Source organism: Mesoplodon bidens (genome assembly GCF_964165515.1).
Source record: "Mesoplodon bidens genome assembly, chromosome: 10".
Lineage (NCBI taxonomy): Eukaryota > Metazoa > Chordata > Mammalia > Artiodactyla > Ziphiidae > Mesoplodon > Mesoplodon bidens.
In genome coordinates this window covers 40,784,265-40,803,611 of record NC_138172.1, presented here as the reverse complement: position 1 = coordinate 40,803,611, position 19,347 = coordinate 40,784,265, and the positions used below count along the sequence as shown (strand labels likewise).

Below are 19,347 nucleotides of genomic sequence, written 5' to 3'. Positions count from 1 at the left end.
ACCAAGGCCCTCGACACTACTTAAGTCTACAAGTTCACGGTTACGTTCTTTTACGCCCTTTCCCTGAGTGCGGAGCACCTCGGGCCAGAGTCAATCCAGCAGGTCTACTTCGCCCAGGAGGAAGAAACCAGTGACCACCCTGCCTGGCATTTAAGTGCAGGTAGACTACTACTCCCAGAAACCCTTTCGCCTCGGGCTGGAGATTTGCCCTCTACACACGCCCAGTGGAGGAGGCTGAGCATGCGCAATGGAAGATGAGCCTGCGCGAAAGGCTGTGCGGGCGGGGACCGCATCTCCCAGCAGGCCGTGGGGGCATTCTTTTATCCCAGCGTGACCAGGGACTTCCGGCGTGGAGGGGCGGCGCGGTGCATACAGCTGAGCTAGTACCTGGAAAAGCTAGGGGAGCGGCCGAGTGGCCGGCGGGCGGCAGCCGCCATGGAGGCTGTGCCCCGCATGCCTATGATTTGGCTGGACCTGAAAGAGGCCGGTGACTTCCACTTTCAGCCGGCCGTGAAGAAGGTGAGTGCGCCTCCTCCCCGCCCCCCTTCTCCCGCGTATCTCTGTCGTCTGCCGGCGCGGGACGCCCCCTGTGCGTCCATCATCTCCCCAGGCCCTGTCGCGACGTCGGGTGAGGCCAGGAGGGGCCTCCGCTGGCTTTCCTTAGCTTGGCCCACCCCCATCTCACCCCAGCCCACCCCTGCGCGCCCGCAGGCCCCGGGTAGCACCCGCTGTCTCCTCGGCCATCCAAGATTCCCATCCAGGCACCTCACTTCCTCGGTGTGACGCTGTGGACCTCGTTCTGCTCCGCCCCTAATCCACGCCAGGACCGCCCTGCGGGGAGCGGTGGGCGGCCCTCCCTGAACGGCTGGGTGGAAAGGCTGTGCCCGGCCCTCGGTGCGCTGTCTGTCCACGACCGGACTGGGACAGACGCTGAGGATGGCTCAGGATGTGTTTTAAGACGGGAGCTCCGTGAGCCACAGGAATGCCTGACCTCTGCGATTGGAGTCTCTCTGACACTTGGTGCCATTTTGTCTGGTCTCCTCAGAAGAAGAACCCTAATCTGGAGACCCTTTGGACCAGAAGATACAGTTCCGTGTCATTTGGGGAAGGGTTACTGCCTTTCACGACTGCCCAGAGGGGATAAACAGTGTTGTAGCTTCCGGAGAGACTTTAGGAGTCATTTGTTGAACCTTCAGTTGGACGGAAGAGACTGGCAGGTTTGGCGCTGATGGAGGCAAGGGATCGCTGTGGCGTGATCAGGTGTGGCTGGTACAAAGCGGGGCCACGTGTGTCGACTGAGCATCAGATGCCCTCTGAGACATCTGCTGCCTTGGGAATGACCACCTGGTAGCATTGGGGGTCAGAGCAGTAGTGAAAAGGAACAACCAGGAGGCTCTTGCAGGTTGACATCCTTGTGGTTTTAGTACCATTCAGTAAGGTGCTTGAGAAAAAAAATAGGACAAAGAAAATAGACTGAGAAGTAGTTTCCGAAGAAGCTCTCCCATTCTCTCTTGACACTGCCACTGCCTCAATTCAGACACTAACAGTTTGTATCCCTTTGAGTCCATCATTTAATCTCTTTGGGCATCTTTTCCCTCATTTGTAAAACCAGGAAATTAGATTAATTGATCTAAAACTCCAAAATTTTGTTACCTCCTTCCCAGAGTTTGGTAACTCCTCTCATGGAGGCCCAGGGGCTCCCAGGGAGATCGCTGCTCACATAATACCTTGTGGGCTAGGTGTAGGTGACAAGAGCATCAGAGGCTAAGTTTAAACAAAAAGATCTCCAAGGAGTTCCTGGGCTAAGATTTTATCCACTGGGTTTATCTTCCATCTGCTCTTTTAATTCAATTAGGTGAATTTTTCTAAAACAACAAAACTTTGTTTTCTAGTTCAACCGTAACCCATTCAGAGTACTCTCTGACCTACCCCAGTTCTTTCATCATTTTTTCAGGATGTGCTTGATCTACGTGCTTCTGATACAAGTATCCCAGATTCTGTTCACAGCTACTTGCTGTTCCCTTAACATTCTCTGTATGTTTGCTCTTCTGTGCCTTTGGTTGTGGAATTCCTCCCACCCAGAAGAGCTCACATCTTTGCCCTCTGGGGTGGGGATGGGGCTCTTCTTTTTTTTTAATTTTTATTTTTTTTGACGTGAACCACTTCTAAAGTCTTTATTGAATTTGTCACAGTATTGCCTATGCTTCACGTCTTGGCCCCCTGGCCCCGAGGCACGCAGGATCTCAGCTCCCCGACCAGGGATTGAACCTGCCCCCCTCTGCATTGGAAGGCGAAGTCTCAACCACTGGACCACCAGAGAAGTCCCGATGGGGCTCTTCTTTAATCTCTATTTATTGGTTCTGTCAGTCTTTCAAGGCCCAGTTTAAGCTCTGTCTCATCCACAAGTCTTTCATCTGGATTAATCTTTCCCTTCTCTGAATTCCTCACTCTTTTTATCCTTTTCCTAGTGACGGTTACGTGCGCTATGGTTTTTTTTTTTTTCTTTTTTTTTTTTTTTGCGGTATGCGGGCCTCTCACTGTTGTGGCCTCTCCCGTTGCGGAGCACAGGCTCCGGATGCGCAGGCCCAGCGGCCATGGCTCACGGGCCCAGCCGCTCCGCGGCATATGGGATCCTCCCAGACCGGGGCACGAACCCGTATCCCCTGCATCGGCAGGCGGACTCTCAACCACTGCGCCACCAGGGAGGCCCTGCGCTATGGTTTTTTTTTTTTTTTTTTTTTTTTTTTTTGCGGTACGCGGGCCTCTCACTGTTGTGGCCTCTCCCGTTGTGGAGCACAGGCTCCAGACGCGCAGGCTCAGCAGCCATGGCTTATGGGCCCAGCCGCTCCGCGGCATGTGGGATCTTCCTGGACCGGGGCACGAACCCGTGTCCCCTGCACCGGCAGGCGGGCTCTCAACCACTGCGCCACCAGGTAAGCCCACGTGCGCTATGTTTTAACCCCGCTGTTCTATTGTAAGTAACCTGAGAGGCATCTCCCTGCTCCTCAGAACCTAGCAGGGTCCCTTTTTCATAGTTGGCATGCAGGAAAATGTTTCTCAGATGACTGACAGTTGAGAGGGAATTAAGAGATGGTGACCATAAATTTATGGAAATCCAGTGGATAAAATCTTAGTCCAGGAACTCCTTGGAGATCTTTTTGTTTGAACTTAGCCTCTGATGCTCTTGTCACTTACACCTAGCCCACAAGGTATTATGTGAGCAGTGATCTCCTGGGAGCCCCTGGGCCTCCATGGGAGGAGTTACTCAGCCATTTACTAAGGTGGTATCAGATGCTGAGGAAAAATTCATTTCCTAGACATCTGCTCTTTTTCTTTGTTTCCTTATGTTGTGGTTGGGGAAAGATACACCATTTATTTGATAGGTTAAAATTGTTGCATGGTTTACATGAACCCACTGAAAAGGAATAGCAATCTTGTGGGTGGCCAACTGCTTCAGGTACTCTGGAACTGTCTTCCTGCAGAGGAGACTACAGTAGCCACTGCAGCTGGGAACTCTCCCTGACCAGGACTCCTGTCCCCAACCCTAGAACCCACGCTTAACCTTCTGCCACTGGTACCCTTGTCCTTTCCTACCCTTGCTCCGACCTACAGGAACCTTCACCAATGACTTAGAGCTTAGGAGTAGAATTTAATTTAGGATAGTAGAATGAAAATGGTTCTGTTGAGGTCAGTCTGTTGAGCACCATGCGGAGTCCTGAAATACAGATGAATAAGAGTCCTTTTTTTCATGGAATACATAGTTTGGTAGAGGAGATTTAAAAATTAGATTGTGACATCAGTGGAAGAATAGAAATAATGTGCAGTGTGTACAGAAGTACCAGCCTAAGGAGGGGCCATCAGGGGAGGCTTGCCAAGGAGGTGGGTTTTGAAGAATGAATAGGAGTTTTTCAAGAAGGTAAAGGGTTTCTTTATTTGTGAGAGCTGGGCCTTTGAAAAAAACCTTTCATAATGGTTAGTACTGGTTTTCATTCCTGATGGATATGCCTTCAATTATGGAATAATGTGAAATAAGAGCCAGGAGAACAGCAAGCTGGTTTTGAACGGCAGTGCCAAGTTTTAGGTTGGGATACCTGGACCCACATAATTTTTTAGTGGGGAAATGCTGCTAGCCCTGTACCATACCTGTGTTTTGGAGCCCAGAGTGCTAACTCACTGGAAACTGATGAAGGATGACTCTGTGCTCTTCATCAGTGAGCGATTTGGCCACACATGTTCATGTTTGAAGTTCTTTCCTCCTGTGGTCCCAAACACCTGCCCTTAACCAACTGCACTTGAGCTCAGGTCAGGCTCACTTGGACTCAGGTGCTACATCCATCCCTGATTCATTCATTGAACAAATAGTTATTGAGTGACTATTATGTGCCAGCCCTGAGAATTCAGGGCTGTATGTGATGACAAAAATCTCTGCCCTCATGGAGCTTACCTTCTAGTGATCCACATAGTAAACCATCCTCAAGGACACATGTACCATAGGTAGCCACCCTAGCAACCAAGTGGCTTCTTGGCCTCTCCCCTCTTCCCTCGCTGGCTGGGTTGATCTCTCTAAGTCTCCACTTTCCCACCAGGTTACTCCAGAGAAACTGTCTGCTGTTCAAGGCCTGCCACCACTTCGCTTCAGCCTGCCTTTCACACTTCAGTCTTACCAGGCCTCCCATAGGAACTTTCAGCCTCTTTTCCTGGTCGTTGTCCTTGTTCCAGTCCTTACTGGAATTCCTTTCCTCCTCTTCATCACCCAGGTTGAACCGTACTTTCTCGGGGTCCCTTTAGCTGCCGGCAATTGTACCACCCTCCTTCAAATTCAGACAGATCTTACCGCTCCCCTCACTCGGTTGACCTGTGCCACAGTGTACACTCTTGTTGCCTTTTCTTACTGTTCATCTTATTCTCATGTAGGTAGAGTCTGGTTTTCAGGTTTGTGGAGTTTTTTTCCCCTTCCAGATTTCTTATGGGATAGCTCACTCTTGAAAAACTTATCCCACACATAGATGGGGAAATGAGATGACCAGAGGCCTAAAAGTGCCTGGCTCCTCAGCAGTGAGGAGCACAGGATGTTGCCAGTTGCCTTTGGTGGTGACCTGTCTTATCTCTTATCACAGATTTGGAATCACTGAGCCGGTCTGCTTGAGCCTATCTGCCCACTCGAGTTTACTGCAGAATGGCTCCAGGTGCAGGTGACCTGGATTGTTCAGTTCATTCTTCTCTGACTTTAATCTCATACATAAAAGCCGTATATCCCTTTCACACCAGCTTCTTTACTTGGGAAGTAATAAATACTTGTGTGTAGAGAGTGCTTAGGTTGAGCGACCTAGTCTAGTTCTAGCACCCTCCAGGGGAGGTAACTTGAGTCGTCCTCACTAGTGTTATCCAGGCAGTTGGAGGGGCCGGTCAGAAGAGGTGTAGGAGAGAAGCCTTGAGTCTTATGTAGGGGTTAGACTAGGTGAGGATGAATGCCTGTTCTCATCCCTGATGCTCTTTTTTTGTTGTTGTTGCGGTACGCGGACCTCTCACTGTTGTGGACTCTCCCGTTGCGGAGCACAGGCTCCGGACGCGCAGGCTCAGTGGCCATGGCTCACGGGCCCAGCCCCTCCGCGGTATGTGGGATCTTCCCGGACCGGGGCACAAACCCATGTCCCCTGCATCGGCAGGCGGACTCTCAACCACTGCGCCACCAGGGAAGCCCCCTGATGCTCTTGGCCTGTAATTTGGTCTTAGGCTTGCTGATACCAAGGGGCTGAAGATTTCCCTTGGCAATAATACTTCCTTCTCTGAATAAAATTAATCTCACTTGAAATTCAGTAGCAAAACGTATATTGTATTCATTAACAACACTGTAAGTGGGACTTAATTTTGTGTGGAATAGCCCAAGGCATTCCCCATATTTGAGTCAATCCTGCAAATGAAGAAAAAAAGAAATATAATGTGCATGGTGAATGAATACAATGCCAACAGGTGTGATGCCTTTTATTGCCTTTTCTTCTTGGGTTATTGCTTTAATTAGCACCATGAAATTCTAAGGTGTTATATCAAATTAAAAGCAGAAGCTAAACATCCCCATCATCCAGGAAAAAAAAAGAGCATGCACAGAAGAATGAGACCGTGATAGTACCAGAGAAGGTGACACAAGAGGAATATCCCTGGGTCAAGAATCAGGAAGTTTGGCCCAGAGAGCTAGCACTGCGATTGCTCATCTCTGCGAAAGAATGGCAGGACCCAGGATGGATGTTTCCAGTGATCTCAGTTTACCTGCAGAATTCTGGGCCGTTTGTTGCTCGTTAAAAGAGCAGAGTACCGTCATGGAAATAGTATAGACGTTGGAATCAGACAGACCTTGCCTTAGGTCCCACCTTTACAACTTAATAGTTGGTGACTTTCAGCTGCTACAAATGATTACATCACTAACCTGGGCCTCATTTTTCTCACCTGTAACATGGACTAATAATATACCTTATAAGCTTGTGGGAATCAAGAATTAATGCATGTGAGTCCCTAGTACAGGTCTTGGCATATTGTAAACAGTATTTTCAACTTAGCATCCTCTTTCTCTGTTTAGTGAATAGCTCAAGTCCTATGACAGCTCTGTGAGTTAGACATAGCAGGTAATTCTTTTTTTTTTTTTTTTTTTTTTTTTTTTTTTTTTTTTTTTTTTTTTTCTTTTTGCGGTATGTGGGCCTCTCACTGCTGTGGCCTCTCCCGTTGCGGAGCACAGGCTCTAGACGCGCAGGCCCAGCGGCCACGGCTCACGGGCCCAGCCGCTCCGCGGCATGTGGGATCCTCCCAGACCGGGGCACGAACCCGTATCCCCTGCATCGGCAGGCGGACTCTCAACCACTGCGCCACCAGGGAGGCCCGCAGGTAATTCTTAAAAATAATTTAAAAAATTTTTTTAATTTAATTTCTTTATTTTTGACTGCATTGGGTCTTTGTTGCTATGCGCAGTCTTTCTCTAGTTGCGGCAAGTAGGGGCTACTCTTCGTTGCAGTGCACGGGCTTCTCATTGCAGTGGCTTCTCTTGTTGCGGAGCACGGGCTCTAGGCCTGTGGGCCTCAGTAGTTGTTGTGCGTGGGCTCAGTAGTTGTGGCTCTAGAGCACAGGCTCAGTAGTTGTGGCGCACGGGCTTAGTTGCTCCATGGCATGTGGCATCTTCCCGGACCAGGGATCGAACCCGTGTCCCCTGCATTGGCAGGTGGATTCTTAAACACTGAGCCACCAGGGAAGCCTCATAGCAGATAATGTTAACTCCATTTTACAGGTGAAAAACCAAGCCCAGATCTCAAAGCAACCCAGGGGCACAACCAGGACTTACTCAGTCTTGGTATTTCTCTCTGGAAGTGGTCTTTTCATTCTGTTTTATTGTTTTCACTTATAACTCCTTCCTCGCCTTTTTGCCCCCTGCCGTGGCTCTGAACCCTGGACATGCTTTCAACATAAAACTGTTCATAGGTCTTATTGTTCCCTCAGAAAAGGATACCCAGCTACTCCAAAGCCTGGCTGGGCTCTGGAGGTTCCCTGATCCTCCCAACCCCCACCGGCTGTTAGTTTTGTAGGTGTGCTGGGGTCCTCTCAGTGCCTTCTAGTATCTTACTCTTGATCTGGGGTGCGAAGGCCCAGGCTCTACCTGCTGCTGGGCCTTCCTTCTCAGACTCTGCCGTGACCTTCAGGTCCTGACCAGACCTTGTTTTGAGCTGTGCAGAGGTGTGAGCTATAGAGAGACTGACTGAGAGATGGTCTCTGTCCTTTACTCTAGAACCTTCAGCCGCCTCTTTCCTCTGGTCAGTAGGGGGAGTGACCAAGCCATGGAGGATTTTTATCAGAATTTAAACAATAACCTGTCTGCTCCACTGACTCACTGTGTGGCCGGAGATTGATTTTCGCTTCCCATTTTTGTTTTATGAGAACCATGTTTAAAAAATAGAAATGGATTGGTTTGATGTGTGGTTAAGAATATGGGCTCTGGAGCCCAAATGCCTGGATTTCAGTCACTGCCCCATCAGTTATTGGTGCTGTGTGACCTCGGCAAATGCCTTAACTTCTGTGCCTCAGTTTCCTCATTTCCTCATCTGTAAAATGGTGACGATGATGATGTCTGCTTCTTTGGGTTGTTGTTAGGATTGAGTGACTTATTAGGCACTTGGCACAGTGTCTGGCCTGTGGGTAGGAGCTCAGTAGGTGTTTGCTGCTGGTCTTGGAGGAGGAATGAGACAGGTAGAAGGTTTCCTCTAGGGGCAGTTTGCTGGGAGCGGAGGGAGCAGCATCTCTCTCCCCTTTACCATTGTGTGACTACAGGGACAGAGGTTCTCAGCGATGTCAGGTGAAGCCTTGTTTCTAGGACTCTCAGATATCCCTCCAGTCCCTTCGGCCTCTGTCCCACGGGACCTCCTGCAACAGGAGTAGTTCCAGCTGCCTTAGTCTGTTGATCTTAGGTGAACAAGGGGCCCTTTGGTCCAGGCCATGCCCCCAGGCTGGTGAGTGTGCTCACTGTCCAAGAGGTGGTGAGGCTGTTGTGGGCAGGCATGCCAGCCCCTTCTCTGTTACGGGCCCCCTTCTCTCCCCTCCCCCTGTCTGGGTCATTCCCATCACACATCCACAGGCCTTTCCTCACCAATGAGGTCACTTACTTCTGTGGTGCCCTTTCCGCAGGGAGGCGGGCTGGTGAAGAAGGCTTTGTGCTCCCACTCTTCTTTGGTTCTTCTTCCTACTACATTTGCTGTTGGGTCAGGATTATGATTGTGACCCCAGGACACACCAGGGACCAGTACTTGAGGGAGGCCTGAATTTGTGGCCCATTTTGGAATGCTCAGTAGGATCCCATTTCAGCCAGCTGAGTTCCCCAGCTTCCTGAGCTGGCAGAGTCCTGGGCTTCAGAGAGAGGGCTGCAGCATGATGAGGGCCAGCCAGGGTGTTCCAGTCAGGTTGTCCAGTCTTCTTTTTCATTTTGTTCAATGGAGGAGGCTCCCGCAGTCAGCATCTTGGTGCTGTCCCGTTATTGAGGTCAAGTTTCTAGCGGCCCAGGAGATGAGCTCGTGGTTGTGGGACTGAACTCTATCCTGAGCCCTGACTGGTGATTGCCGAGGACTCAGAGGGCAGGAGCGGGAGCAGGGCAGTATGCTCTATCCCTGGTTTACAGTCTTCTCTCTCTCTCCCTAGTTTGTCCAGAAGAATTATGGAGAGAATCCAGAAGCCTACAATGAGGAACTGAAGAAGCTGGAGTTGCTCAGACAGGTAGGAGGATACTGTTTTTATGCAGGTGTGAACAGAATTGGTTTGATAGGGAAGTAAAGAAACCACCTAGAACTGTCTTCTTATTTTAATTTAGTAGTTTTTCCTCTGTAAAAGCAGCAAAATTAATGATAGAAAAATTTGAAAATACTAAAATCAAAAAGCAAAAGAAAAAACCCTCTTCACAATTTTTTGTGTATATATATATATATGTTTTTTTAATGTTATTTATATATACTATAGAAAACCACAGTAGGACCATGTACCCACCTATACTGCCTATGTAGCCTGCCTTTTTCACATAACATACTGTGGATATATTTCTGTATCAGTGAGCATACAGCAGTGGTATTTTTTTTTCTTGGTTTATCTAATAATTTTGCTTTAAGTTTTATTTTATATTGGAGTATAGTTGATTTACAATGTTGTGTTAGTTTCAGGTGTACAGTAAAGTAATTCAGTTATACATATACAGATATCTGTTCTTTTTCAAATTCTCTTCCCATTTAGGTTATTATACAATATTGAGTAGAGTTCCCTGTGCTATACAGTATGTCCTTGTTGATTATCTATTTTAAATACAGTAGTGTGTATATGTCAATCCCAAACTCCCAGTTTATCCTTCTCCCACCACCTTTCCCCTTTGGTAACCGTAAGTTTGTTTTATAAGTCTGTGAGTTTTTTTCTGTTTTGTAGATAAGTTCATATGTATCATTTTTTAAAGATTCCACACAGAAGTGATATCATATGATATTTGTCTCTGTCTGCCTTACTTCACTTAGTGTGATAATCTCCTGGTTCATCCATGTTGCTGCACATGACATTATTTCATTCTTTTTAATGGCTGAGTAATATTCCATTGTATATATGTAGCACATTTTTTTAAAAAAATTATTTATTTTTGGCTGTATTGGGTCTTTGTTGCTGTGCGTGGGCTTTCTCTAGTTGCAGCATACGGGGACTACTCTTTGTTGCGGTACACGGGCCTCTCATTGTGGTGGCTTCTCTTGTGGAGTGTGGGCTGTAGGCGTGCGGGCTTCAGTAGTTGCAGCACGCAGGCTCAGTAGTTGTGGTACACAGGCCCTAGAGTGCACAGACTTCAGTAGTTGCAGTGCGTTGGCTCAGTAGTTGTGGCTCGTGGGCTCTAGAGCGCAGTCTCAGAAGTTGTGGCGCATGGGCCTAGTTGCTCCACAGCATGTGGAATATTCCTGGACGAGGGATTGAACCTGTGTCCCCTGCATTGGCAGGCGGATTTTTAACCACTGTGCCACCAGGGAAAGTCCTGTACCACATCTTCTTTATCTATTCATCTGTCGGTGGACATTTAGGTTGCTTCCATGTCTTGGCTATTGTAAACAGCACTGCAGTGAACATTGGGGTGCATGTATCCTTTTGAACCTTTCAGGCTTCTGTTCCATTACTTCTTCTCCCTTACCTTTCACCCCCAAGACAAATCCCAACCCCTGCCAAACCGCTGTGCTGAGGGTGGTGGTGTACATAGGTGGGGTAACTCTAAGGAAGGAGGCTGGAGGTGGGAATCCCCCCACCAGGAGACTTAGAGGCCAGCTGACTTTTCAAAGCTGTTTCAGCCCAGAGGGTCCAACATCCTTTCGGTACACTAGGCTTGGTTTAACTGTAGGAGGGCCCACCTGGATCTGGAGATTGTGGTTTCGTGCAGAGGGACCAGGCACTATATGTCTGCGGGGGCGGGGGGGGCTCGTTTGCCGGCACATCCTCCCCAGCTCCCTCAGCCCCATGACAGTCCAGCCTCGGGACCCAAGCCTGCTCAGGCTTTAGGGATGTGACACCAGCCAAGGTCACCGAGGCCTGAGGGGAATAGAGTAGGCATTTCTTTTTTTTCTCTTCTTTTTAAAAAAATTTTTATTTTATGTTGGAGTATAGTTGGTTTACCACGTTTTGTTTGTTTTAGGTGTACAGCAACCCGATCCAGTAATACACATACATAGATCTATTCTTTTTCGGATTCTTTTCCCATGTAGGTTATTACAGAGTGTTGAGTAGAGCTGCCTGTGCTATACAGTAGGTCCTTGCTGATTATCTATTTTATATATATTAGTGTGTACAGGTTAATCTCAACCTCCTAATATATTCCTCCTCCCCCACCTTTCCTCTTCGGTAATCATAAGTTTGTTTTCTTTTCTTTTTTTGCGGTACGCGGGCCTCTCACTGTTGTGGCCTCTCCCATTGCGGAGCACAGGCTCCGGACGTGCAGGCCCAGGGCCATGGCTCACTGGCCCACCCGCTCCGCGGCATGTGGGATCTTCCCGGACCGGGGCAAGAACCCGCGTCCCCTGCATCGGCAGGCGGACTCTCAACCACTGCGCCACCAGGGAAGCCCATAAGTTTGTTTTCTAAGTCTGTGAGTCTGTTTCTGTTTTGTAAATTAGTTCATTTGTATCAGTTTTTCGTATCTACCTATAAGTGATAACATGATATTTGTCTTCCTCTGTCTGATTTCACTTGGTATGATCATCTCTAGGTCCATCCATGTTGCTGCAAATGGCATAATTTTATATGGCTGAGTAATATTCCATTATATATATATGTGTGTGTGTGTGTGTGTGTGTGTGTATTTATATATATATATGTATATATATATATATATATATAAATACACACACACACACACACACACACACACACCACATCTTCTTTAGCCATTCATTTGTCGATGGACATTTTGGTTGCTTCCATGTCTTGGCTATTTTAAATAGTGCTGCAGTGAGCATTGGGGTGCATGTATCCTTTCAAACAATGGTTCTCTCCGGGTATATGCCCAGGAGTGGGATTGCTGGATCATATGGTAGCTCTGTTTTTAGTTTTTTAAGGAACCTCCGTACTGTTCTCAATAGTGGCTGTACCAATTTACATTCCCACCAACAGTGTAGAAGGGTTCCCTTTTCTCCACACCCTCTCCAGCATTTATTGTTTGTAGATTTTTTTTTTTTGCGGTACGCGGGCCTCTCACTCCTGTGACCTCTCCTGTTGCGGATCACAGACTCGGGACACGCAGGCTCAGCAGCCATGGCTCACGGGTCCAGCCGCTCCGCGGCATGTGGGATCTTCCCAGGCCGGGGCACGAACCCGTGTCCCCTGCATCGGCAGGCGGACTCTCAACCACTGAGCCACCAGGGAAGCCCTGTAGATTTTTTGATGATGGCCATTCTGACTGGTGTGAGGTGATAACCTCATTGTAGTTCTGATTTGCATTTCTCTGATAATTAGTGATGTTGAGCATCTTTTCATGTGCTTTTTGGCCATCTGTATGTCTTCTTTGGAGAAATGTCTATTTAGATCTTCTGCCCATTTTTGATTAGGTTATTTGTTTTTTTGATATTGAGCTGCATGAGCTGTTTGTATATTTTGGAGATTAATTCCTTGTCAGTTGCTTCATTTGCAAATATTTTCTCCCATTCTGGGGGTTGTCTTTGTTTTATTTATGGTTTCCTTTGCTGTGCAAAAGTTTTTAAGTTTAATCAGGTTGCATTTGTTTATGTTTGTTTTTATTTCCATTACTCTAGGAGATGGATAGAAAAAGATCTTGCTGTGATTTATGTCAAAAAGTGTTCTGCCTATGTTTTCCTCTAAGAGTTTTATAGTGTCCGGCCTTACATTTAGGTCTTTAATACATTTTTTTTAATTAATTAATTTTTGGCTGCATCAGGTCTTTGTTGCTGCGTGCGGGCTTTCTCTAGTTGGGGCGAGCAGGGGCTACTCTTTGTTGTGGTGCGCAGGCTTCTCATTGCGGTGGCTTCTCTTGTGGCAGAGCACGGGATGTAGGCACGCGGGCTTCAGTAGTTATGGCTTGTGAGCTCTAGAGTGCAGGCTCAGTAGTTGTGGTGCAGGGGCTTAGTTGCTCCATGGCATGTGGGATCTTCCCAGACCCGTGTCCCCTGCATTGGCAGGCGGATTCTTAACCACTGCACCACCAGGGAAGCCCCTTTAATACATTTTGAGTTTATTTTTGTGTATAGTGTTAGGGAGTGTTCTAATTTTATTCTTTTGTGTGTAGCTGTCCAGTTTTCCCAGCAGTTCCCACACATTTATTGAAGAGACTTTCTTTTCTCCATTGTATATTTTTGCCTCCTTTGTCATAGATTAGGTGACCATAGGTGTGTGGGTTTATCACTGGGCTTTCTATCCTGTTCCATTGATCTGTATTTCTGTTTTTGTGTCAGTACCATACTGTTTTGATTACTGTAGCTTTGTGGTATAGTCTGAAGTCAGGGAGCCTGATTCCTCCAGCTCTGTTTTTCTTTCTCAAGATTGCTTTGGGTATTTGGGGTCTTTTGTGTTTCCATACAAATTAAAAATTTTTTTGTTCTAGGGACTTCCCTCACGGTCCAGTGGTTAAGACTTCGCCTTCCAATGCAGGGGGTGTGGGTTCGATCCCCAGTTGGGGAGCTAGGATCCCACCTGCCTCGCAGCCAATAAAACCAAAGACATAAAACAGAAGCAATACTGTAACAAATTTTATAAAGACTTTAAAAATGGTCCACATCAAAAAAAAAACTTAAAAAAATTTTTTTTTCTAATTCTGTGAAAAATGCCATTGGTAATTTGATAGGGATTGCATTAAATCTGTAGATTGTTTTGGGTAGTATAGTCATTTTCACAATATTGATTTTTCCAATCCAAGAACATGGTATATCTCTCCATCTGTTTGTGTCATGTTTAATTTCTTTCATCAGTATCTTATCATTTTCTGAGTACAGGTCTTTTGCCTCCTTAGGTAGGTTTATTCCTAGGTATTTTGTTCTTTTTGTTGTGATGGTAAATGGGATCGTTTCCTTGATTAATCTTTCTGATCTTTTGTTGTTAGTATATAGAAATGCAACAGATTTCTGTGTATTAATTTTGTATCCTGCAATTTTAAGAATTCATTGATGACCTCTAGTAGTTTTCTGGTGACATCTTTAGGATTTTCTGTGTATAGTATCATGTCATCTACAAACAGTTGACAGTTTTACTTCTTCTTTTCCAATTTGGATTCCTTTTATTTCTTCTTCTCTGATCACCATGGCTAGCACTTCCAAAACTATATTGAATAAAAATGGCAAGAGTGGACATCCATGTCTTGTTCCTGATCTTAGAGGAAATGTTTTCAGCTTTTCACCGTTGAGTTTGATGTTAGGTATAGATTTGTCATATATGGCCTTTATTATGTTGAGGTGTGTTCCCTGTATGTCCACTTTCTGGACACTTTCTGGATGGTGGCCTTATTGAATGAGATTGGGAGTGTTCCTTCCTCTGAAATTTTTTGGAATAGTTTTAGGACAGGTATTAACTCTTTTCTCTAGATGTTTGATAGAATTCGCCTGTGAAGCCATCTGGTCCTGGACTTTTGTTTGTTGGGAGTTTTTAAATCACAGTTTCAATTTCAGTACTTGTGATTGGTCTGTTCATATTTTCTCTTTCTTCCTGGTTCATTCTTGGAAGATTGTACCTTTCTAAGAATTTGTCCATTTCTTCTATGTTTCCATTTTACTGGCATATAGTTGCTTGTAGTAGTCTCTTGTGATTCTTTGTATTGGGTTGGCCAAAAAGTTCGTTTGGTTACCAAATACATTGTTCAGTACAGTTCTTGGTGAAGATGAAAAATGTGTCTTTTATTTTTACTTAAAACCGAACAAATTTTTTGGGCAACCCAATATTTCTGTGCTGTCAGTTGTAACTTAGTTTTCATTTCTAATTTTATTGATTTGAGCCCTGTCCCTTTTTTTCTTGATGAAACTGGCTAAAGGTTTAACAATTTTGTTTATCTTTTCAAAGAACCAGCTTTTAGTTACATTGATCTTTTCTATTGTTTTCTTCATCTCTATTTTATTTATTTCTGCTGTGGTCTTTATGATTTCGTTCCTTCTACTAACTTCTGGTTTTGTTTGTTCATCTTTCTCTAATTGCTTTAGGTGTAAGGATAGGTTGTTTGAGATTTTTCTTGTTTCCTGAGGTAAGATTGTATTGCTATAAACTTCCCTCTTAGAATTGCTTTTGCTGTGTCCCATAGGTTTTGGATCATTGTGCTTTCATTTTCTTTTTTCTCTAGGTATTTTTTGATTTCCTCTTTGATTTATTCAGTGATCCCTTGATTGTTTAGTACCATATTGTTTGCCTCCACATGTTCGTGTTTTTTATCATTTTTTTCTTGTAGTTGATTTCTAATCTCAGTCTTGTGGCCAGAAAAGGTGCTTGATATGATTTAATTTTCTTAAATTTACTAAGGCTTGCTTTGTGGCCCAGCATGTGATCAGTCTTGGAGAATGTTCCATGTGTACTTGAAAAGAATCTGTATTCTGCTGCTGGATGGAATGCACTATAAATATCAATTAAGTTCATCTGGTCTGATGTGTCTTAAGGACTGTGTTTCCTTATTGACTTTCTGTCTGGATGATCTGTCCCTTGATGAAAGTGGGGTGTTAAAGTCCCCCACTATTACTGTGTTACTGTTGCTTTCTCCTTTTATGGCTGTTAGTATTTGCCTTATATATTGATGTGCTCCTGTGTTGGGTGCATATATATTTACAATTGTTATATCTTCTTTTTGGATTGATCCCTTGATCATTATGTAGTGCCCTTCTTTGTCTCTTGTAACACTCTTTATTTTAAAGTCTATTTTATCTGATATGAGTATAGTAAGTCCCCTACATACGAACGAGTTCTGTTCCAAGAGTGTGTTCATAAGTCCCGTTTTGTTTGTAAGTCCAACGGAGTTTGCCTAGGTACCCAACTAACACAGTCAGCTATATAGTACTGTACTGTATTAGGTTTATAATACTTTTCACACAAATAATACATTTAAAAAACCCCACAAAAAATAAAGAAAAATTTTTGGGGCTTCCCTGGTGGCGCAGTGGTTGAGAGTCCGTCTGCCAATGCAGGGGACGTGGGTTCGTGCCCCGGTCCGGGAGGATCCCACATGCCGCGGAGCGGCTGGGCCTGTGAGCCATGGCCTCTGGGCCTGCACGTCCGGAGCCTGTGCTCCGCAATGGGAGAGGCCACAGCAGTGAGAGGCCCACGTACCGCAAAAAATAAAATAAAATTAAAAAAAATAATAAAACATTTTTAATCTTACAATATAGTACCTTGAAAAATACAGTAATACAGTACAACAGCTGCATATAGGGGCTGGTATTGAGTGAACAGGCAAGAAGAGTTACTGCCTGGAGGAGGGAGAGGAGATGGGAGATGGTAGGGCTGATGGATCGTCAGCAATAGGAGATGGAGGGCAAGCTGCAGTTTCACTCACACCTGAAGTTGATGGCACAGGTTCTGCTTCCTTGCTGGATTAAATTCCATCTACCCTCTTGAAAAAAATGTTCCAGTGATGTTTGGGTAGTACTGTACCAGCTACACCACCGCTGCATTTATGCTTGCTTCCAGACATCCTGGGCTTGAAATAAAGATACTATACTACTGTGCTCTGTACAGTACTGTACAGTAAAGTACACAAAAACACAGCCACTCATAGAGGGTGCACGCACGTGACAATATATGCCAAACACATGAACTGATTTACATGATTAGACATGAGAATGCACGTTCACATCTTTGAAAGTGTGCAACTTGAAGGTTTGTATGTAGGGGACTTACTGTATTGCTACTCCAGCTTTCTTTTGATTTCCATTTGCATGGAATACCTTTTTCTATCCCATCATTTTCAGTCTGTATGTGTCCCTAGATCTGAAGTGGGTCTCTTGTAGACAGCATATAAATGGGTCTTGTTTTTGTATCCATTCAACCAGTCTGTGTCTTTTGGTTGGAGTGTTTAATCTGTTTATGTTTAAGGTAATTATCGATATGTATGTTCTTATTGCCATTTTGTTAATTGTTTTGTTTTTTTTTAATTAATTAATTTTGGGCTGTTTTGGGTCTTTGTTGTGTGCGGTTTTCTCTAGTTGTGGTGAGCGGGGGCTACTCTTCACTGCTGTGCATGGGCTTCTTATTGTCATGGCTTCTCTTGTTGCGGAGCATGGGCTCTAAGTGCGCAGGCTTCAGTAGTTGTGGCATGTGGGCTCAGTAGTTGTGGCTTGCGAGCTCTAGAGCTCAGGCCCAGTAGTTGTGGCACACGGGCTTAGTTACTCCACGGCATGTGGGATCTTCCCAGGCCAGGGCTCAATCCCGTGTCGCCTGCATTGGCAGGTGGATTCTTAACCACTGTGCCACCAGGGAAGCCCTTTTGATTTGTTTTTGTAAGTCTTTTTTCTACCCTTTTGTTCTCTTCTCTTGTGATTTGATGACTGACTGTAGTGTTTTGTTTGGATTCCTTTTTCTTTTTTTTGTGTGTGTATCTATTATAGATTTTCAGTTTGCAGTTACCACAAGGTGTTTTTTTTTTAAATAAATTTATTTTATTTTTAAAAATTTTTGGCTGCGTTGGGTCTTCATTGCTGCATGCCGGCTTTCTCTAGTTGCGGCAAACAGGCTTCTCATTGCGGTGGCTTCTTTTGTTGCAGAGCACGGGCTCTGGGCCCTCAGGCTTCAGTAGTCTCAGTAGTTGTGGCTTGCGGGCTCTAGAGCGAGGCTCAGTAGTTGTGGCGCACAGGCTTAGTTGCTCTGTGGCATGTGGGATCTTCCACGACCAGGGTTCAAACCCATGTTCGCTGCTTTGGCAGGCGGATTCTTAATCACTGCACCACCAGGGAAGTCCATAAATAGCTTTTATTATGTCGAGATATATTCCCTCTATACCCACTTTTGTAAGGGTTTTTATCATGAATGGATGTTGAATTTTATAAAATTCTTTTTCTGTATCTGTTGAGATGATCATGTAGCTTCTGTCATTTCTGCCCCTCACCGCCCCCCGGGTTTTTTTTTTGGCCACACCATGTGGCACATGGGATCTTAGGTCCCTGACCAGGGATTGTACCCATGCCCCCTGCAGTGGAAGCATGGAGTCTTAACCACTGGGCCACCAGGGAAGTCCTGGTTTCTGTCCTTTCTTTTGTTAATGTGGTGTATCACATTGATTGACTTGTGTATGTTGAACCATCATTGTGACCCTGGGATGAATCCAACTTGATAGTGGTGTATGACCTTTTTTATGTATTGTTGGATTTGGTTTGAGAATTTTTGTGTCTATATTCATCAAAGATATTGACCTGTAATTTTCTTTCTTGGTAGTGTCTTTGGTTTTGGTATCAGGGTGATGGTGGCTTCATAGCATGTCATTGGGAGTGTTCCTTCCTTTTCAGTCTTTTGGAAGAGTTTGGGAAGGATTGGTATAAGTTCTTTGTATGTTTAGTAAAATTCCCCAGTGAAGCCATCTGGTCCTGGACTTCTGTTTGTATGGAGGGTTTTTTTTAAATTACACATTCTGTTTCATTTCTAGGGATTGGTCTATTCAAGTTATCTATTTCTTTTTTTTTTGGGTGTGTTGGGTCTTCGTTTCTGTGCGTGGGCTTTCTCTAGTTGCAGCGAGCGGGGTCCACTCTTCATTGCGGGGCACGGGCCTCTCACTGTCGTGGCCTCTCTTGTTGCGGAGCACAGGCTCCAGACGCGCAGGCTCAGTAGTTGTGGCTCACAGGCCTAGTTGCTCCGCGGCATGTGGGATCTTCCCAGACCAGGGCTCAAACCCATGTCTCCTGCATTGGCAGGCAGATTCTCAACCACTTTGCCACCAGGGAAGCCCATTCATTCAGTTTTGATGGGCTGTATGTTTCTAGAAAGTTGTCCATTTCTTTGAGGTTGTCAAATTCATTGGCCTATAATTATTCATAGTATTCTCTTATGGTTTTTTGTATTTCTGCAGTATCTGTTGTGATTTCTCCTCTTTCATTTCTTATTTTGTTTGTGTCTTCTCTCTTTTCTTCTTGGTGAGCCTGGCTAGAGGTTTGTCAATTTTGTTTACCCTTTCAAAAAACCAGCTCTTGGTTTTATTGATTTTTTTGTCTTGTTTTTTTATCTCTATTTTATTTATTTCCTCTCTGATCTTTATTATCTCCTTCCTTCTGCTGACTTTCGGTTTTGTGTGTACTTATTTTTCTAATTCTTTTAGGTGGTGAGCTAGGTTGTTTATTTGAGATTTTTCCTGTTTCTTAAGGACGAGCTGTATTGCTATGAACTTTCCTCTAAGAACTGCTTTTCCTGCAT

The 19,347-nt window shown here is 45.2% G+C and overlaps 1 protein-coding gene across 1 annotated transcript in view; it reads left to right on the top strand.

Moving 5' to 3' along the window:
• Window positions 1–328: 328 nt before the first annotated feature.
• Window positions 329–19,347, top strand: part of PTPN23 (protein tyrosine phosphatase non-receptor type 23) — a 40,864-nt gene continuing 21,845 nt past the window's right edge. The window contains exons 1-2 of the mRNA XM_081246946.1: window positions 329–519; window positions 9,166–9,240. Coding sequence (XP_081103072.1) covers window positions 436–519; window positions 9,166–9,240 — 159 coding nt within the window. The 5' untranslated portion in view covers window positions 329–435. The remainder of the gene's footprint in view (window positions 520–9,165; window positions 9,241–19,347) is intronic.